The 23026-nt window shown below is 38.0% G+C and overlaps 2 protein-coding genes across 2 annotated transcripts in view; both read right to left on the bottom strand.

Annotated features, from left to right (window-relative positions):
* Nucleotides 1-10810, bottom strand: part of bcar1 (BCAR1 scaffold protein, Cas family member) — a 63164-nt gene extending 52354 nt beyond the window's left edge. The window contains exon 1 of the mRNA XM_055155154.1: nt 10305-10810. Within this exon, the coding sequence (XP_055011129.1) occupies nt 10305-10316 (12 nt within the window). The 5' untranslated portion in view covers nt 10317-10810. The remainder of the gene's footprint in view (nt 1-10304) is intronic.
* Nucleotides 10811-11396: 586 nt separating this feature from the next.
* On the bottom strand, nt 11397-16649 carry cfdp1 (craniofacial development protein 1). Its single transcript, XM_020935278.2, has 7 exons — nt 16476-16649; nt 15980-16103; nt 15594-15822; nt 15206-15321; nt 13672-13803; nt 12531-12692; nt 11397-11838 (listed from the first exon to the last, which is right to left on the bottom strand). Exons 1-7 carry the CDS (start codon nt 16540-16542, stop codon nt 11748-11750), a joined length of 921 nt encoding a protein of 306 aa, XP_020790937.1. The 5' UTR covers nt 16543-16649; the 3' UTR covers nt 11397-11747.
* Nucleotides 16650-23026: the final 6377 nt, after the last annotated feature.

Here is a 23026-nt window from a genome sequence, read left to right as displayed (position 1 = left end):
TGACACCAGTAAATATGGGACACTTAAAGGTCGTTTATTGCTAAATTGACTCCTGTGAGCACTGTCATGTTATAATGTTATTACCCTGAACAATCATATATGGAGTTGTGTTTTGTTTCATTCACACATGTTTGAGTAATCCTTTATTATTAGTCTATCTATGTCTCCAAAGCTCAAAATGGCCTGCTCCACCTTGTGATGTGATCTTGTGTTTCAAGAAAACAGCTCCTTTTACCTTTTGTTCAAAGGCTGAAATCATCCAAATGATTTCAGTTAATGTGTATGGGGTTTAAAAAACACAGTAGAGCACTTCCTGTATTACCACATGACATTGCAAGGTGGAACAGAGTGTTTTTGTTTGAGAGAAGAACAAAATCTAAATGGTTTGAGCTAAAATATAGTGGTTAAGGTTAAAAAATAAATCACAGTCTACAATAACTAGGTGCACACTGATATAGTTTCTTGCATATATAAGACATTTTAGTTTACAGTTTGATGAGGTTTTACTGACTTAAAAGGGAAATATTTTCTTATATTTAAATCTTAAATCTTATATAAGTAACAGTAATATGTAATATGAGATAAAAGTCAAACATGTAAAAAATCCTAAGAAGAATGTCAATGGGAACCAGTCTTCACAAATACCCCTCCAGGCAACAGCCAGTCAACATGTCTTTTCTGTCTAGTCTTTTCTGGTTTTGTACAACACAGAAGGGACGTGTCACAGCAGAGGCTTATGTATGATGTCAGACCGTCCCAGGGTCAAAGGTCATGCATGAGAATGATGTGACCGTTCGATCAGACCCCTCTCCACAGAAGAACCCCTCGTCCACTGAATGGCTCTTTGTGCTATGGACCTCTGTTTATCTGCTGTTAAAATTATTTACATATTTTATATTTCACACCATATTGTAATTCATATTTTTATAGTTTGAAAATGTACAAGAGACTTTAATATTGTTTTTACTAAGCTGACTGTTCCTTTGTGTAATTATATTCTTACACTTTTTAAAACTATTCACTCTGTCCTGAATAAGTCAAAATGAGACATCCTTATTCTTTATGTGCTTTTGTGAATGAAACGTTTGAACATCTGATCTGAACCCTTTAATGTTGTCTATGAGTTCTGCAAAGCTAACAGCTCCAAAGCACAGAGTCCCTCCACACTGAACATGGCAGAGTGAGTCATGCCAAAGGCACTGCTTTGTTCTTCTGGGCTCCACAATCAGCTCTTTGACAGAGACGTGATGTGACAGCTCACACTCACGCTGCAGGATGTGTGTTCACCTCCATGTCGACTGTGTAGTGCATCCCACAACCGCTCTGGGCCCATGAGCAACGCATTCATGTGGGATTTTAATTATGGATTAAGTGTCAAGTTAATATAAATGTGTCTGCTAATTTATAATTGCAAAAGAGGGTATATAAAACTGATTACTCTGACTACTTTAGGGAGAAAGTTGTGTAAATGCTTTTTAAAATGCTTAAAATGTTCACGTTTGTTGCCGTCTGTTCCTGTAGGTTCAGTGAAAGTTCAGAATTTGCTAAGATTATCATAATTAGCTGTTTGCCCGGTGCTTAAGCCAAGTCGACCCAGAAGTTGTGGATAGAAACATGCATATTAGCACTGCAGAAGAACTCAAACACTCACTGACACGGCACTCATGTAGTCTCTGCAGAAGTGCGCTGACACTGCAAACTGGATCTATAGCCCCCATGTTGCCATGCGGTGCCATACAGGGAGCTGTGTGTTTACTTTTCTGTTCCTCCTGGCAGATGTCTGGGTGACATTTGCAGTATAGGGTTGGTAAAGGTTGTCCTAAACAAAACAGTACCACTCGGTGGAAGGAGGGCGCAAATGGCATGCTAACCAACATCAGTGTCATCACTCCATGCACCTACCTCCGCCTGTGGCGCTCCCTGCAGGCAGTCAAACATTCTACAGAAAACCTAAAGAAGTATAAACACACCAGATCTATAGTTACTAATATTATACATATTACACTTTTATTTGTGCAACTATTATCCATCGCCATCCCTGGAAGGTGGCAAAGTAAAGGTTACCTTCCAATCAGAGAGTATCATCTGCAATCTGGTTTCCATCCCTCATCCACATTCACTTATAAAGGGGGTTGCTATGGCAACTGAGCCTGAAGGACCAGCAAATGTGTCTGGACTGATCTAGATCTGCTGATAACACACGCACACACAGCCATCTTAGATAAACCCAGGGACTGAACACCTGCAAGTCCTAGACAGATCCAGAGATCCCCTTTCACTCTAGAAACAGACATGCTTTACTCTATATATCAAGAAAGTTAAAAAGACCAAATAGATAACATCTTTGGATTTGAAGTCTGCAGTACAAATTCATTTTTACATTTGACAATATTCATTTTGCTACGTATTGCTGTCATAATATTGTATTATACAGCCAACCAAATGCCCCAGTAAGATAACATTAATGCCTGGTGTAGAGGATCTGAAGTGTGTGGCCAGCTCAGCACAAACACAGCCCATCTATCATCACTGTTCAAAACAAAGGCATTCGGACATGCAGCACAGCCAGTCCTCCAGAGGCTACTGTCTTTTAATAGGCCATCACAAGTGGAGTAGGCTAATGAGCATTGGGTCTTATTATAGCACACTTCTATGTAACAGAGCTCAGAGTCAAACGCACAGGTCAAGTCTCAGACAGCCGTCACCGGGGCCTGCCTATCACCACATCACGTATCAGCAGAAAGCACTCGCCAGTGTTTCTAATATACAGTCCACACACACTCAGACACACATAAGACTGTCTTCACTTGTTTGATTTAAAACTCGGGATTCTTTTTCCCTACTGAAGACAAGTTGAAAGAAGAAATGCACTTGACTTATCACTGCAATTTCAAACATACACTGACAATTTCTGAAAACATTTAACAAGATTCTTTGCACACATTTTAAGGATTACATTTGCAATAGAAATTTGAATCAAAATTCAGCTCACACACCCGGGAGCATTGACATTTGGGAGAAGACTGAAATATTAACTGCAAGCCAATTGAACCAAACACCAGACTGCATGCATTTCAGTACATATTTATAGTGATGTAAACTACAGGGTTAGTGGAATAAGCCTTACCTAAATAATTGCAGCATATGGGATTTTAAGTGTGACCATTCTAGTAGCTAATTTAATCAACTCTAATTGGTTTTGCAGCCCTAAATGTCTCCATATAAGATTACTTCTGAATAACTGGATTTCGCACAAATACAGTATGCCTTGCCGGCCTCTCAAGTTACAGCCTGTTGTTTTCAGTTTGCGGTCTTGCGTGTTGTATGTGTATAACATCATGCATATTCTGCCATACGCCTGTGGGCCATAGTTCACATTACAAGACGTATGAATGTTGGAGATGCTATAAGGTTAGCGATCCAAAGTAAACATGACTGGAAAGGTCACAGCAGAGGTAGGTTAGTTGCTTTGCTATAAGGAAAATAACAGAACAAGAAGAATTTGGTGGAATTTTTCGTAAATTATAATGTTAAAGGTTTAAAGGGTCCGTCACCAGCTTCTCATTCATGGAGATGTTGCCTGGAATGTTCCACAGTGTAGCATTATACCAATTTATCTCTATGGAGACACCAGGGCAAAGTTACATGTCAGATCTGTGGAGAGGAAAGCTCACTCGCAGTAAGCATGCAAGTTTTTAAGTCAATAAGAACACACGTTATGGAGTAAATGCAATTCGGTTTAATGTCGTAAGAGGCATTCCTGACAAAGCATGGCAGATCCTCCACCAGAAAAGTTACATAGTGCACTTTTAATTTCATACTGTGGAACATGACCAAGTAATAACATCTCCAATAGGACAGACAGGAGGTGAACCATCATCTTCCCCCCTTCACTCTGTGCTTACTACTCTATCTAAAATAGTTTATGGAACAGAAAAAGAAAAATACATAATAATAATAATAATAACAATAATAATAATAATAAGTTCATTTAATTTTATATACTAGTAAATATCTGGTTAAAATCCTGGTCTACTGAGGCAAAACAGGGCCAATGCTGCCATCCAGATCTCTACTCTTTAAGTGATTCTATTTAAAGTGAGAAGTGTGTTTTCTGAGGCATAAACAACTTCAATTACCCACAATCTACAACCTACTTTATTGGTTTAACATGGGACTAAATGTTTTATCAAGTATGAATCTTACATGGCCCAGCTCTTAGCCTCCACCCGCAGATAGTAAGACACATCACATAAATGAGGTTACACAAGAGAAGGATGAGGAGGAGTGGTAGGACTCTAGTGCAATACGATCTCCAATATTCCTGACCCATTTCGCCGATATTCTCATTGCACGTGTTGGACTGATGTACTTTGGCCAGCTGCCCTCTCCCTCTCTGTGCGGCCGGAGAGAGTACCAGTCTCCAGTGTGCCACCATCAGTGCTCATTCAATCCCCAGCGGGTCCTTGGACAGATCCCAAGAGCTTGACAAGTACATTTGCAGTAGTAGCTCACATGCCAGTGACTACAGCAAGCTAACCAGTGTATCCAGTGCCCACCTCTGTTTGACCTGGATGCCCTCAGATGGAACAATATTTTTTGGGATCAGAATTTATCATGGGGGCTTTTTCTTTGTTTCAGAAAATAACTTTTTCCCTGTGCTTCAAGATTTGATGTATAAAGGCTTGAATACATTATTTCTATTACTCACCATGCTGATGCACTAACTGCTAAATTATGGTAGGTGATGTTTTTAACAATGCTTCTCTGAATTTTTTTGTATAATTTTGTATATCTATGTCTATATTTTCATGGATGGTTTCATATCATACTTCATAATTTGTTATCATGACAGGCCTGGTGTCACGATACTAACATTTCAAGCTTGATTTTGATAGTAAAGAAAGTAGGGAAATGCATTATATTTAGAAAAAAGAATATAATTTTCAACAACAAAAAAATAATAGCAGCTCCATTAATATTTCCATGTGGTCTAATTCTATTTCTGATACACAATAAATAAAGCTTTTCTGGAAAACTAAGGTCAGTTTCTGTCCTTCTGTCCTGTCCTGTGATTTGTGGTTTTCAGGATTGATAAAGATTTCAAATGAGTATTATTATTAGTTTGTATTAGTTGTGGTATCCATTAGAATATCGGTATAAATTTTTTGACAACCCTAACCATACACCTGTCACAGTGACACATTTTGTAGCATGACATATTACCACAATCACAGTTAAGCAGGATAATACCAATTAACCATTTTTAAATAGAAAGTATCATTACAGTCCTGAGTTGCAACAAATAAATAGCTGAATGAACCTGTAATTAGCCACAGAAGTAATTTATTCAACCTTTCACATCTCAAATCTTTGTGTATTACTACAAAAAACACCCCAAATCTCCCCACTTTTCTAAAGAAATTGTACACAAGATAAATACTGAGTGCCAAAATATATTGTTCTAGCTTTCATAAATTTGCATGATAAGTTTGTATAGTAATTATTGTGACAGGCCTATGTGAGACAAACCCAATCTAAAATAGCTCACAAGCACACACCCTTGTGGCCTATTGAGATTGAGTTAAAGCCAGTGATTCAGGGAAAGCACAGATTATTATTGTCGAATTATGGTGAAAGCTGCTGAGGCTTTAGTGGCAACTGTGTGGAAGTGCTTTATTTTTACAGGCGTGTTATTATGAATATGGATACTGTAATATATGGTAATGAGGTCGTTACGGCCTGAGTACAAAACTGATTTACATTTGGAGCACATTTACGACAACATAAAATGATTTTGTATAAAGCAGGGACCCTATAGGGGGCACGTAATACATAACTACATTCAAAAAGGTTTGTGAATCCTAAAGTAGAATTTATTGACCTGAAAATTGCAACTGAAAAAAGTTTTTGTCCAACTTTCAGAGTATATTATCTAACTCCTCTAAGGAATGGCAGGAGGAGGTTCAGGGGTAAATACAAAGCTCTCATATAAAATACAAAAAATCGTATACTACTGACTGGCTGCAGTTTGGGCTACATCTGTACAAATTCCTTGAGCAAGTTTTTTCAGTTTTTTGCGATCCCTATGAAAATAAATCCTTCAATAATAGATCAACGGCATTGTTTAACTGTGTAACTTTTCTGCTATGTTTCACAGTATGATATTAAACTTTTCTATCTTCACTGAGACCAAACCAGATCAAGTTAAAGGTCAGATGTGTGGATAGGCAACCCCGCTCACAGTTACAATGTTTCTCTAGGTATGTCTGAGCCACCTGTAATTGAATAAATGTAAGGTAGAGCTGTGTAATGTCATACTGTGGAATATTCCAGGCAGAGCAGTGGCATATCCATAGAAACAAGCAGGTGACAAACCCCCAACCAAAAAGTTAAAAGGTATGGCTTAGTCTGCAGGAAATGAATGCAAGGCATGAAAGCAAAGAAACCCAATGTGTGTGCGTGTGTGAGTTATTCGTCATTACACACAAATAACTCATAATTTCATCCATGGCCAATTAATAATGACCTTTTCTGAATCTCACCCTTAAAGGTTATTTTGCTGTCAGACAAACAGCCCACAGCTCTAGCCTCTTTTGCCGATACAATTACAATGTTTGCTATTACCATTTTTCACTTCAGTGTGCTATTTGGATTGCAGACTAGTGAAGCATTTGTTGGCAGATATCGCTCTCCTCCAGCCAGCACAGTCACACTGATGCAGACTGGCTCATATTGTGCTGCTGTGGTTCACAATAGCACTAGCTCACTGCACAGAGACCTTAATGACTCCACCATCTGAGGCTGATGTGTGGAGTATTACAGGGCCGTCAGCAGAAAGCCCGCGGTAAGAGCTATCTCAGCACAAACTCCACATGTATCCTCATCATCAGGTCTGCACCGCCCCACTCTCTCTCTGACTGCAGTGTGTTACAGTCTGGCTTTTTAAAGTGCGTATGACAGATTTTTATGATTCTCTAATTTTGACTTAATTTGGTAGGATTATAACTATTGTAAATGTAAATTGTAGTTTGACACCAATCAAGAAGCAAGTTGAAAAATGTGTTTGAAATTACAGGAAGTACAGTTCTAAACAAACTGATGACTCTAGGGAGAATTCTATCCAAACATTAACATATAACATACATTTTCCAAAAACATTCTTTTCTGATACTTTAAACATGACTTCATCAACATAAAGATGTTTTTCTCTATTTGTTTTCAATGATATGTTGAACTCCACCAGGGCTGCCCTTTGTCAGTGGTTCAGTCCATTGTATGTATTTAGTCTGGCAGTCCCTGCTTCGACTGCCTCTGAGACCTGGCCCTGGGAAAGCGGGAGAAAATGGATAGATGAATTGATCTTATATCTTGTATATCTATGTATTTCTCAGATAATAATTTCTGTGTACATTAGAGGGGTTTTGCTAGTAAACAGTTATGGAATTCCCTAGTGTGATGACACAATTTCCAATGAGGAAGTAAAATTTTAAACCAAAAAAATTAGCAAATTGGGAAAACAAGCATGAATGTTTTTGAAAACTTCTTCAGTGTTATGATCTTAATTGTACTTTTGTCATTGGCACTTTAAGTACTCAACACAAAGGCACAAATGCAACCCTCAGTATACTTGTATTCATATTCTGGGTTCAGTAGGTGTATCCAGATTATTTTTGGCATGCTGTTTTGGATGTGAGATGGAATTTAAACTTGGGAATAAAGGAGTGACGATGGTTGGTAGTGACTAGTACTGAGTACGCCTGTCATGATAATTACTATATTGGCTTATCATTCACGTCAGGACTATCTTAGCTGGAAGATTTTACCTACTGAGAATCTTTTAGGTTGATGGGACACTGGGGTGTCAAGGAAACCCACCCTGACATGAGTAGAAACATGCAAACTCCACACAGAAACACCTTGGAAGCAGACCCTCCATTACATGCTACATTTTACACACATACTCTAATTTACTTTTCTTAAGGTGCTTTAGCAGGTACTTAGATTATAATAACTGGATAAACACAATTACGTTATGCTTTAATTGACTTTAATTTCAAGAGTTAGTCAATACAATGCTTACTACTGCAAAATGCACTTGTCTGACATTAAAAGGAAGAAATGCACTAAAGCCGCTCATGCATAATATTATGCACAATGTGTGATGTAGTTGAAGACTGTAATATACAATATTAGGGGATTTTAATATAGCTGCAAATAGAAGTGGATAAGATTTTTGCCATTTTAAAGAAGTATCATGCAATATGACACCTCTTTACCAACTCCTGATAACAAGAGACCTCATTTATCAATATGTAGTAAACAGGTCGAAAGTCTATCATCACATTGACGTTATTACACTGCCTTTCCCCAAAGTGATCGCTCCCAAATTGCGTTTTCTGACATATTTGAAGGGTATTGTCCACATGTTTCACACCCGGTCATCTCCGTCAGACTTAGAGGTGATGACGGCTTGGGTGGCAGTATCACGCGCAATAACACATCACACACAATATGGAAGCTGCGCATTTAATCTGTCCAGCTGCCATTCTGTCAATTGGCTGTGAACTGAGAGGCCAAGCAATTTACTCCCCACAAAGGCTTTTCGGAGCACTTTGCACTGTGTATGTGTGAGAGACTTGGAGACAGGGGGATTAGATGCTATATGTGTAGGATAAAAGCCCCTGCCTGAATGATGAGATGAGAGGAACGGGAGAGATGGAATAGGTGAGCTGTCCGACTTCTTAAGTGGCATTACTTCTAGCTCCCAGGTTCTGTAAAGCCAGTTCAAAAGACCCACAATGTGTTTCTGTGCTGGCCAGGACACATGCATTACTGCTGTCACAAAGCTTTTTACCAAGGCATTCACTGCAGCCTGGTTTGCCTGAAACAAAATACAGGTAAAAAAGATAGGGCAGCTTTTTACCAGTAGTTCATCATACAGTGGTGGGGTAAACACAGAGGATAAATCATAAAGGATTGATCATAAAAAAGAATGTATTCTTGTCCAAGAAATCAAAGTGGTACATGATCATGCCACTGGCACGGTCTCTTTTGTTTGTGGGCATATTATTTCTTAACTTGACTAACCAGACTGTGAGGTAAATACAGCCTGCTGGGCCCTTTCACCACCTTCACCTTCTCCTTGTGCACCTCTCAGTGTATCCTGCTGCTCCCAGCACACATTCAATCAGCCCCAACAAGATCCATCATGAGCAGGGCACAGGTCAAACTGTGGCTCAGCCCTGTCCCTCCACCAGAGTGACTGGAGCAAACATGGGAGCCAGCTTTTATCTAAAGATCATCTTCAAGGACTGTGCAGGACACACTTACCCATAATATTCTACTTACTATGACAGAAATTGCTACTAGCCAAACTACTGTAATAAACAACTGGGGTGTTTATTTATGGAAAAAGCACCAGTGTCATATCTGTGGTAATCTACATCAAGAATTCATATAAGAATACATCAAGAATACATATAATACTATGACATTTAATTAACATTCTGATGATCACCTAGGCCTACACAATTCAACAAATTAACCACTGGCATAAAATACTATAGTATATTAGGCCTACAGCAAGCACATGTTTTAGTAAAATATAGGCCTAAAAGCCATTGAAATAAATGAAAGAATTAATAACACATTAATATAGATCAATTATGTTTTTGCACAAGAGAAATAGGCTCATCTAAGATAACCAGCACCTTTATTGATGCACCTCCAATCCAAGTAATCTTTTCCAGAGGCAAAAAGTAGACACACAGCATAGGCCTGTGATGAAACACATCCTCAGGAATGTACTGTAGAGCAACACAACAAGCTCCATCCAGCCCTCTGCACTCCGCCACCTGAGGCATTAAGTACGGGCGCAAACAGCTGTCTCCGTGCGCTGACAGGCCGGGACCGACCAGAATAGCATGGCACCTCAGCCTTAGTATGTGGCCACTCGACTAAAGAGCAGGCTGGCATGTGGCATAGCCTACTGTAAGTCCAGTGATACGACAAAAGGCAGCGGCTCACTGGCAACACCCATGACGCGCTGCCCACAGCTGCTCCTTGTCTAAACCAAATCCTCTCAAGTGCGCTGTGGTAACAAGACGGAGTTGTGAAAGTTGGCATCCTGTGCCAAGTGTGTGGGTCTGGACTGGGTGTGTAGCAGACGGAGGATCTGTATTACGCGCAGGCTTATCCTTACTGTACTGACTGTATGCGTAAAGAGTTAACATGCACAATACGTCTAAAGGGGCCCTTGAGCAGGCACACTATTTGTTTAGCCTCAGGGTGGGAATACTCACGGGGACAGACATTTTGCAGCTCCTTCCCGCTGCTCCTGCCAAACCAGCGCTGATTTTCCCTTGACAGATACTGTAGCGTATTGGTTATCGACTCCCCTCTGCACGGCACTCCCGTTGTCAGTCCGTTGTCCTCCACGCCATGCTTACGCTGTAAAAGAGTAGGCAGACATGCGGTAGTAAGGGAGCTTTCCTCCGGCTCTGCAGTGTGTGGAAAGGCCGGTGGCTGGTTCCTCCCGCCTCCGCCTCGTCTGCTCCTCCGCTCCGTCGCTCCTCCTTTTGATTTCGTCAGAAAATTGTTCTTCGACTTTTTATCAAAGCCCTAACAAATGCATTTAAAGAGGGATTGGTTTTGCCACTAAACCCGGTCGCTGTCTCGGCTGTTATTGCCCCACTGTCTGAGTAAAGATCTTTCCAACAGGAGCCGCTTTGGTACTGGACTGACTACCGCCGTCCTCCCCAGGCATCAGCCCGCCCTTAAAGGGACCCTCTCGGCATTCCTAATGCTGACCATAGACCGTGTGTTGACAGCACACAGTTCAATCAGAGAGCCACTTGAAGCCGCGTTTTAAAGGTGCAATACACCGCATAGGACCAATCTTCACATAAGAATGCACGCTTTGTAATGAGCCTGAGAGGTTCAGGAAGATCAGGGAACTGAGGGAGATGCAAATCCTGTGATCATGTCAATCAGGGCTATATATAATGAAACCCAGAAAAATCAAATGCAGAAAAGCAACCTAAACTAAATAATCCTTGTTTAGAGATAGTCATACAGATATAATAAAGTCTGAATAATCATGAAGTCAATTACTAAGAGATAAGCACTGAATTAAATCATAAAAAACATTAAAAACACAAATAAATAGTTAATTTATTTCACCACTAATAACCTTAGGTTTAGTTCTGTTTGGATCAGAAATGTCTGTAAAGTCTATGTGACATATTTTTGAGCTACTAATGAATATTTTTCTTTTTGTCTACTCTAAACGAGACCCCTTAAAGTTTGAACTACAGCACTATAATATAAAACATATAATAAAGCCTTTTCAATGCTGCACTGGCTTCAAAAGCTGCAACAAAACATTCATGTCATGATCATACAAACTGTTTTAATCCAACTGTATCACATGATTAGCCAATAATCAAAGATATTTAACATTTATGCTGAGGGCAAACTAGGTTGTACAACTGCATCCAGTATATCAAAATGAAGAGCACTGTGCATTTGACAAAGAAACAGGCTAACTCATACTTTGACAATGTCAACCAAATAAACACAAATCTAGTGTGGTTTGCCCTTTGTACAGTGTAGTTAAAAGATGTGACAAAAATGTTCAAATCCTCCACACAGCAGCTGAGTGCCTCATAGGGGACAGCAAAAATCCAGAAGTTACAAAATGAGAGAAATCGTCCCCTCCTCTAATCTGCTGATGTCCGTCTGTGTCATCGCTTCATGTTGCTTAGACGAACTGTTTTTTCTATCTCAAACTGTCGGTGGTCAACGCGCTCCAAGAAGTTCTTTCGCTCCACATACCTACATGAGAAACAAACACAGGCCCAGTATTAGAGAGATTTTAGTTATTATAGCATTTATATATGCTCCAAAAACTACAGAGGAACACATCAAGAAAGCTGGGCTTTATATTCACTTCATTACTCCTCACGTATACATGATAACATTATGTATGGAATAATGAAAAGGAACAAAACTTCAGTGGCATTCCTAGTCCCCAGTTTTAACAGCAGATGTTGATATGCCCTTTCCTTTCATCTTATACCGTTTACACCATCAGGACCCAGTGAAAACCCAGTGTTTATGAGAATGTCAGAATTGCAACCACCATGAAATTGAATTATTTTTTCCTTAGTCTTGAGACGGTGAATTTAAACACATTTTTAAATCGTTAAATAAAAGATTGTGGGTTCTTATTGTGGTTTTCTTCACCTTAACTATTAAATCTTAAAGTTATAGGAAACTGCATGTTAAAAGTGATGGACTATGAGCATGTATAAATTGCATGTGGAGCACTGAATGACAATGAAGCCAACAGGCTGGTGTTATTTCCCCTGGGCAACCCCTTTCCCATCTGTTCATGCCTTTTTCACAACAGTCCTTATATTCACAGAGCTGAATGTGAATTATGCATTTTCCTCCCTGAATATTTAGGGGTCATCAGTTTCAGACGGTAGTACTTGTATTAAATGTTTCACTGGTTGGTGTCTTACCCCTCCCGGCCTCTGTTGTGGATGGCCAGCTCTTCACTGATGCCTTCCTCCGTTTTGAACGCGTCCCAATCCATTTTAGACTTCTCTAGAGTACTCATCTTCTGCTTCTTCCCTCCAATACGACCAAGAATTCCAGTTAAACCCGGTGGCCTCTTCCCTCCACTGAAGAAAACACATACATAACCATTAGAGGAAAAGGTTATTCCACTCCAGTTTTACCAATAAGATGTCATTGTAATAAACTGCATTTTTAATATGTAAATGATTTCTGTTCAGGAGTGTAGTGCCATGGCATTTATTGTCTTGATTATGAATTATAGACTACAATATTTAGTGTTATAAAAACGCATTTGTTAATGCATCGGAACAATATAAGCACTTCCCTTTATTAAAATAGTTCTGACGTTTAACAGTCCTACAATGACTAAAAGTGCTTTTTAGGTAAATTTTGGAGAAGTGACATTCCCACAAAGGTCTTAAATCCCTGATGCTCCAATGGCACTTATGTAAAAATGTGTTTTATTTTTAGACTCTTGTATTTGTGTATGCTGACCTGTGTCACTCTATAACCCTGGGCCTTCCTCTGTGTCACATTCAATACATAACAAACTCCCACATCAGAAGAAGACATTTTTAAGGGTCATTTGTTAGTACTTCATAGTGCTGTTGTGCTCCCTCTTTACTACGGTTTAGAGATGGGAAAGATTGACGCTGATAAAAGTGCACAGCGTTATCTCCTGCGCGGACAACTCCCTTTCAGCCTCTCACTCTGTCCATTGTGATGAATAGGAAATGGCTTGTGGACGTACTGTGCTTCCTGTCTGAGGGAAGATGACTTCCTTTATCCTGTTCAGGGATTTTGAGGCCAGATATGCACATTCTTCAACTATTTGCTGTCACAAGAATAGAACATACACGCACGACATAGAGAGAAAACCACACTTCCTTCACAGTGTTGGGATTCCTGACATGTTTACACCATATTGTCATCTTATTTGCGGAAGAGTGACATATTAAAGGAACTGTAGGTTGAATAAACAAAGTAAGGAAAATTAAATATAATAACTCAAATAAATGAATAATTCTAATTTGAAACTTTTGATAATTTTTTTTTTGTTCCCAGGTGCTTTTATGTGTGTACCTTGATGCAGCGGCAGAAGACGGACATGGTAAAGAGCTCTCTTCCTCTTTTTCTTTGTTCTCCTGTGCAGAGCTCTGACTTTTTAAGAAACTCTTGGCTTCTCGGGAGTCTGCTGCCACCTCTTTGTTTACCCTGTAAAACACACACAAGATATCTTGTATCTTGAGTCTTATAATTGAATAAACACATTCACAAAGATTATTATTGGTAGAAACAACCATACAATTATTAGCAATAATTATAAGAATCCTTTCTTTGTCAGCGTACCACCACAATTCATTCATTTGGAAATTACTTTGGCAATATTAAGAACCAGGCTCATCTACTCCAGGGACAAGTATAAAAGCATTAATTGTAAATCTTAAGGAAGTCTTACTGGTGGCCTTAATCATAACAGAAAATTGGACTGCTGTAAGAAACCGTTGGTGTGGTGGTCACATAGAATGAGGCTTTGAGAAATAATAGTTGTATCCTTTGGGAAAAGAGCTCTTTACTGGTGGCATCTATCATAGCACTACTCAGAGTCTGTCCCTGTTATCTGTGCTAATTATATTCTGCCATAATTACTGCATGGATGATGAGATGGTGAGTGTATTTTAAAAGGGCAAGTGTGGTTTTAAAGATGCATATCTCACAGACCAAGAATATTACAGACCATTTAAAATTAGGATCTTCCGGAAGGCTTTTTGTTTCTGCAGCCAATGAAATTTCAGAGAGACAGTGAATAGGATTGGTTTGTGGACAAAATCCTAAAAAGCCACACATCACATATCATATCATTGCATATCGCACCACGTAACATTTATAATTTCATACTGACGAACAGAGGAAGCCACATATATGTAGATGTTTGTGTAGACTTAGTGGTTCATGTGTGCAGAATCATGTGTGGGTTTGAAAACATCCTACACATTCAGCTTCAACCAATGTCAAGAGACTCACTCATCACTACAGCACCCCCACTTAAGCCACTGTTTCACTCAGGAATTAGTGACAACAAGGCACCAATAGTCATTCTTCTACCATGAAATATATCGTTCATGCATCCTCAAACTCAGGTTTTTAGGATAAATAATATTTACGCAACCCATCCGTTTTACAATAAGTTTAGACCATAGTTCCCATTACCTATGCTTTTAGAGGCCAGCCACAGAAGAATCTGCCTTTATTTCTACACAGTACATTATGTGGAACATATCCGAACAGATTCAGATCCATTTTAAATAAAAAAAAAAAGTATGCTATTTAACAAACCTCAATGGCATTTTACAGTGAAAAACCAAACATCCACATAAAGGAATCATATTTTTACCTAATAATAAAAATTAGCATAATTACACTATCTATACCTCATGTTTAGCACATTTTAGATGCCAGTATGCCACATTAATATTATACGTTTTATTTATGAACACAACCCAACTATTCAAAAAGAGTAATTGGTTTGTGGCTCCACCTACTGGATCTACTGAAGTGATGCAATGTATTATTGCAAGTGGCTAAACACTAATGATTAGTATGTAAAATGTGTTACCTGACTTCTTCTCCGGCAAAGTCAAACACTTTTGTAATGGTCATTTTTGCAGGTTCAGAAGGTTTTGTGTCTACTTTTGGAGAAGCTGTTTTGACAGTGGAAGACTGTGTTTCCCCCTTAAAAAATAGAAAAATAGCTAAGAATACAATTGACTTTGAAGACAACACAAATATGGGACAGGGCAGCAAATGGAAAATGTTGGTGATATATTACATTTTATTTTATCATATTTATTGTGTGGTATTTTTGTCTTTTTAATTCAATCATTATTAAACCTGGGAGACCTTATAAGAGACTCTTAATTGGTATAAACCTCGCAAAACTGTGGTTAAAAATAAGCAATACTAAAATTAATTCCAGCTGTAATTTTGCAGTTTGAACATAATACCTTGGATGTGGTATCGGAGTCTGTGGCCGCTGTGCTCGGCTTTGGCCTAGAACCGACATCACATAGAAAACTGGCCCATAGGTCATCTGACTTTTTCTTTTGTTTTGCCTCATCTTCCTCTTGCGTCAGCTGAGCGGGTGTCTCTTCATTTGGAGGCTGATCAGTCTCTTCAACTTTATCTTTGTCTTCTGCATTTTCCACTTTAAAAATTCCCTTTTTCCTCTTTCGGCTGTGTGGTCACAAGAGCCATAGGACATGACTTAGAAGCAGTAACAATCCATACTATGGCAGTAGCACATACAGTTGAATCACATAATAACATATAAGATATAATTATACTTGATACTGTTACAACATTATAGTGTGCAAAGACAGAGTTCACTAACCTCATTGTCTTGTCCTTCTTTTTCTTTTTGCTCTTGTGAACACCAGGATGTGGCACCTCGTCATCCTCATGCAGAGGATCCTCTTTTTCACACTCATTTATGTCATCTTCACTAAGGCTTCCATCTAAAATGAAATACAGAAAAAATATATGAAATTTCTGATGGTGTGTCTTGATGACTCTTGATTATATTTAACAATTTGTGAACTGTATTACTTTTATATTTATTGTATACACGAATTCTGACAAGTACAAAGAAACAAGTAGTGAAATATCGAATCCAAAAACACTAATTCCACTATTATTAGTTTTACAAATGTATGCGTGGTCCCCAATCAATTTCACAAACAAATGCAGAATATTGCTACCTTGGTAAACTCCATAATGGCATTGCAACACAATAAAACAATAAAATAGTATTAGCCCATTCAAAACAGTCTACACACAATCACCCCCACACAGGTATGTTCAGCTAATAGCTACTAAAAACATTGCACCTGAAGGGACGTAATCTGCGTCTTCGTTGGACGAGTACCCGTCAGAGTCGTAGTCGGAGTAGTTCATATTTTTACTGGTTTATTTTAATATCTGTTAAATAACTTGAATAGTTTGACGGGGCTCAAAAATGTGTATCGCAGGATGCTATTCTTCTGCGAGGATATGGACCGGAAGTCTCCTCTGGATTGTTTTGTGAAAGTTCCCTCATGTCGCATCATTGCCCTCTAGCGGCCGCTCGTTGCACATTCAGCCTGATTTTAAAAGTCAGGTAAATAACAATCACCACAACTGATAGTTATTTTAATTTACTCTTGCAATATGTGCGCATTATTTTTTTTTTACTTGCTTGATATTTTAAAATCTTAATTAAATCTACATTAAGTTGTACTGTAGCATTTGTAGCCGACATATTTGTTCATTAGCCTGCAAACAAGCTAGTTTGTTTACTGCTCATAGACTATTTATTTCATTTTTATACAGTTATACAGTTTATACTTCTCTATAAATGGTATAAGTGTAATGATCAACGAGATATAATGATTTTCCTGTTACATACTCTAACTTGGTCCCTTTGTTATCTGTATATATAAGTATATTATCGTTTTAATCTGCATACATTTTCTTGGTGTTGTTTGTGGGCTCCATTAGAACAGTGTAATTATTACTGCTTGTGTATTCCACAGAACATTAATTGCTTTTAATGCTGTCACACTTCTTCAGAGAAAGGCTCTTTTAATCATCCAAACTGTTGCACTCAATGATTACCTGCTTTTTACACACAGTAATTTACAGAGGGGAAAACAATTGCACTGACTGAGCCACTTTACAAACAAAATTACACTGCTTTATACAGACTGAAATGTGAACTGATATGCAAGAATCTCTTGCATTTTAGAACATGCTTGTACAGGGACAACAAGATTTATCAATAACTTAAAAATTTGATTTAGATTTTATTGCGAGATATTATATAGCCCTACTGAACAAGGATGAGTAGATGATTTTTGATACCAGAAGCTAAAAAATAGGGTAATGACACATCTAAGGAGACACTGTGAGTACTTAAATTGTTTGTGAGTCACAGCGTGTAATGATCGTACATAACAAAAAATTACTGGTTGTGATCAAGCAGCAATCAAATTAACTTAAAAAATAAGTCAAAATGACAAAATTATGGGGATTGTGTCCATGTTATGGGAAAGTGACCACCCATTTTCTGTAGCAGGTTTTCCAGATGTCCAACAACAGCCCAAGTACAGGTTTGAGGAGAAGAGCTCCCCCACTGCTCCTAAAGATCACAAGAAGCATGGCCACGCTGACACAAAGAGACAGCCATTATGGTACGTCTTCCTAAATAACAGATAATTGTCATCACTGTGTAATGTGTTCAGATAGCAGCCGTACAATTCCATTTGAAGATGAGCTAAATTGCCAATGATTAAGTGTAATTTGCACATATTATTAAAAAGACCATAGGAAAGGACATATAATTGGCTCCTACTGTAGAGAATGAGATCAACACAGCAAAACTGCACAATTAGGTGATGTTTCTGTGATTATCTGATAACTGATTCTATTGATCTGTGTCTAGATTAGGCATTAAGTATGATTGATAACGTTGCACTTTGTCTTAGGTGAGGATAGACCAATCATGTTCTGATTCTTTGTTTTTAAATACACCTATATCTATATGTATAAATTCTTCATCCATCTTCTTCCGCTTATCCAGGGATGGTCGTGAGGGCAGCAGTCTTAGCAGGGACCCCCAGACTTTCCTCACCGTGGATACTTTGTCCAGCCCCTTCTGTTGCTGATTTGTGGGTGACTGGAGGTCAGACACAGGTAATGTAAAACCATCCAACTACATACTCCTGACCAGAAGAGCAGTTCAAAATTAAGGGTCAGTTGCTCCTAGCAGGTTTCCAAGGTGATAAGGTAATATCACCACAGGGAAATATGTCCTCTGCATTTGACCCATGATCTTTGTGCATGTTTTAGATTGATAGAACAGCCGGAGTGGAAATTTCTCACCCGGACACAGAATGCCCTTCTGACCTTACTGTCAAGTGAGAACGTTAGACAGACACATGGGTCAAATGCACAGACTGTCCTACAAAAGTCTACCCTAACCCTACCTTGGGACTGACAGAGACAGTGCTGCGACAGATTTAAGGAGGTAAAACTTGTTCAGTCCTGTCCTGATGTGTCCTTTATTCGTTCAACACTAATAAGCTGTTCACCTGAAATCTTTGTGGGGCTTTTCGTGTGGGCCTTTGTGTGCGCCTGCAGGAGCCTTCAGATCAGCCCTGAGTCTGAAATGAGAACAAGACAGAAGATCTCAGCCTTTCTAAATGCAAATGTGTGCGACTGAATCCTGGTGACGGGGCGACAGGAAGCACAGGGAAAGTAATTGAACGGACCACTGTGGCTCCATCCCTCAATGAATGCATCAACAATGAAACAGCAGGCATTTTAATTTTACACATGTACCCATAGTTTACATACATTGCCATTCTTAAAATATGCTTTATGTAACATACTGGTCTCTATGCCAACTGACCGATAATGTCATCTTCACTGACGAAGTCTCAGCACACGGTGACATCAATGAAACTGGGTCTATCAGGACAATAACAGGACAATCACAGTGTACAGAAAATCTCTTAAAATCCAATATACCAATGTGCGTATTTTGCAGACCTACTTCCTGATGTCATCTTAATTTTGTACAATTACTTAGGTACAGGCATAACAAGGGCTTATTTGTTCAAGTGGCTCTTCAGTGAAAAGTGGGCCTCTACTACCTCCACTGTTACAAGGCACTCATGAGATAGCAACACTTGCATACTCAATAGCTTTACCCTTTTAAGTATATTAGTACACCTTACTGCTAACACTTTTTTTTTGACAGTTTTTCTATACTGTAGTTGTTTTTACTTATTTTTCATATATTGCGTAACCTTCAGCATCTTCAAATATTAGCAATAATGTGGAGATGGGAGGTACATAGAAAAAAGATAATGCTTTTGAAGAAAAAAGTATATACATATAAACATATAAACTACATACATTTAAATTATTGTCATTTAATAAAATAATTGTAGAGCATTGACTGTAGACCAGTTGATTGAAAAACCCCAACCTTACCATTTAGACAATTAGATATGACTGAATCTTGAGTAAAATGAATGTGATTGATTTCCCAGCCTATGGGACCTTCACTCTGTAAAAGAGAATTGGACTTTGTTGTGTGAGTCATTTCCTTTTTGTCCCATTGCCTATCAGCCCAGTGTAATGTCTCTGTGGTCTTCTCCATCTGTCCTGTCCCAGCACGAGTCCTGCTCCTCCTCAGATCATCAGTGCTCTCCCGCAGAGAAGCCTTTGAATCCAAGGACAGCACGTCATCTCATGAAACTACACTTTTTCAACTAAGTAAGGAACTGAAAATAAGTGCGATGTGCCCATTGTAAAAAATATTTAATACGAATATTTTGTATTGATAATCACGTAAAGTTGAAAGTAAAGAATGCTGTGACATAAAAGTGTACAATAGACAGCTGCTGATACTACAACATAATATCTAGTATATAGGGATGTCAAGATTATTTGTTTATTTAAGTCACAATATAATTGCAAGCCCTAAAAGTATAAAGAATGGTAATTTTAGAAGCCAAAATAAGTCATTTCAACTCAGCCTGATATTCAAAAAAATAAACATAAATGTACAGTTTTATGTGACTGTTTATGTCACATAAAACTTTATTAATCGGAGAAAGTTTGATTTTATAAATATAGTCCCATAGCAGAATGAAGTAGAACAAAATTTTAAATTTTAATTTAAATTTTGTTTGCTCATGGTGTTGTGGATCGTCAATAATCTAGCACGTTACTTATAAGGCCCATATCACACTATTTTCTGATCTATCTTATAATGTAGTTTCCTTATCAAAAACTTACCCTGTTTTGTTTCATTCACACATATTTATCGCACAAATCCTGTAAATTTAGGCTGAGTTCTTTTCTCAAACAGAAAACATTCTTTTCCACCCAGTGATGCCATATCATGAGGAAGTGCTCCACTGAGTTTTAAAGGCTGTACACCTTCACAAGAATAATTTGAATAATTACAGGCCTGGAATTTCCCATCTCAATGTAACAAAAGGTAAAGGGGAGCTGCTTACTTAAAAAACTACAACTACATGACTTCACAAGGTGGAACAGAGCATTTTGGCAATGCAGACAGACTAATAATAAAGAATTACACAAACATGTATGAATGAAATGAAACACAACTCTAGGTGTGTTTTTGATGATTTTAACATGGCTTAAACCTCGGAAGAATCAATTTTGTGCAATATAGAAGCTTTAATTAAAGAGAACGTGTGTAGTACTCGGCAATAAAACTGTTACAATGAAACTCCAATGCCAGTGTTTTTCTAGAAATACATGGGACCAGACTATTTTAAAAATTAATTCTCAATTTAGACAGCCGTGGTTAAATAAAAAACAAGCAGATAAATGGCCTTTGCTGCTTCTGCTACTACTTCTACTACTATTAAACCAACCAAAAATGTACATACACATGTATTATCGGAAGTGTACCTAATTTCTTAGAACTGGGCATCTGCCACTGATCAGAGTATGATAGATTGCTTTCTTCCAGCATGCCTTGAGTAAATCTTGAGGAAGATAAACCTCTCACCCACAGTGTAAGGCCAAGAAGAAATAAATTTAGTTGTTGTAAGCAGTTTATAGTGCTGCAAACTATTTATATCTGTCTTTGTAACTGGATTTAAAGGCATGCTGTGGTCTGTACTGACAGGACAATGAGGCAAACCAGAGCAGGAAGATGGCCTCCAACGGTCCTGTGGTCCGTCAATCCCACCATACGTCTCCTCTCCTAACAAAAAACCGCTATACAAACATACTTTTTTTATAATTTTAATGTGTTTGTATGCTGGACAAACAAACTTTATTTAAACTTCATTGTCCTGCCATTAGAGAAGTGAGCAAAGATATAATGTTGTAATACAATGCAGATAGAAGCAACTAAACTTAATAATATGTATAACTACGGGTCAAAAGTTTGGAAGCACATTCATTTTCATTGTTTTTTTTTTCTTTATGTGTACTACTTTCTCTGTTTTAAATATGCACAGTAAACATCAAATTTATGATGCAAGATATATAGGAATATGTAATTAAGCAAAAATAAATATCTAATCTAATTCAAATCCTCACAGTATTCACCTTTGCTTTGTTGACAACAAAAAACCCTTGGCACTTCACAGGTGTGTCATGTCAGGGTCAAGAAATGCCAAAAGTGTGAAGCAAAGGATCACTTTTAAAATTCTAAAACATTTTTTGAGTTATTTTGAGTTTATTTTTTGTTTGTTAGATACCATTTGTTTTCATTCACAGTTTGATGCAGTTTCTGAGAATCTACAATGTAAATAATCATAGAAATAAAGAAGAGACATAAGTGCAAAAGTGTGTGCAAACATTTGACTGGTCCTGTATATATCGTTAAACTAAGGGTAAACTGTGGCTTTTTCTTAATTAGTATTTATATATTTTACAAATTATTTAACAAAATACTGTATCTTCTCCAACTGTCTTTTGTCTGGCGAAGAACAACCATTAGCAATAACAGTAAACTGATGACTGTAGTTCTGAAGTACAAATTACTAAAAAGTGTCAAAGACAATATTAAAAGGTTTTCATTCCAATTCTAAAAGTTAATTATTTTTATTATGTTATTTTTGTCAGACATCCAGCTGTTGCCCTGTACTATGATGGTGCCTCCATTAGGGCTGTTTGGGTAATTGTGTCAGTACCAGGTCCACTGCCAGGAAACCTCGCACAGGTCAGAACAGGAGCGCTGCGTGTGCTCTCACCACGAAGTAGAGATCAGGGCATGGAATTGATGTCACACTTTTTTATTACAGAAAAGATTTGCCCTTTGGTTACACTTACTGTTCTAAAGACACTAATAACCATTTTCTAAATTAGAGTAATATTCAACCAAATTACTTTACTCAAGGCTGTGATGCCAAATGAACGTAGTAAAGGGACAATTAATATTCTAATGGAATTACAGAATTTGTAGAACCTCATGAGTTGAGTTTGAATTATCTTTAGAAACAACAATGTAGTAGGGCTGTAGTCCACTAAAGAAATTCCTGGTTGACTAAATTCATGTCCTGCTGATCAGTTTGTAGACTGAAATAGGACGTGACAAAACCTCTCAAAACTATTATGTATCTCTATGTATCTGACCCTAACTGCACTCACAGCACTATAACGGCAAAGGAGTTCTTGCAAAAAGAAATATTGTATATCAGTGTATTTATATAAAGCCAGTTCAATCTGCCTTTTTACATGAATACCAAAAAATACTAAAATCTTGAGCTAAATTACTCACTATCTTCTCCATTTTGCTATTGTCCCATATAAATACATATATCTAAATAAAATGATTAGTCGACTAATACTGTACAAATTTTGGTTGACTAAGACACTATCAACCAATATATCAACTAAATTACTA

Source organism: Boleophthalmus pectinirostris, unplaced genomic scaffold (genome assembly GCF_026225935.1).
Source record: "Boleophthalmus pectinirostris isolate CB_2022bp ecotype Guang Dong unplaced genomic scaffold, ASM2622593v1 HiC_scaffold_2, whole genome shotgun sequence".
Classification (NCBI taxonomy): Eukaryota; Metazoa; Chordata; class Actinopteri; order Gobiiformes; family Gobiidae; genus Boleophthalmus; species Boleophthalmus pectinirostris.
The sequence above is the reverse complement of the archived record's forward strand: the minus strand, read 5'-3'. Positions and strand labels throughout refer to the sequence as shown.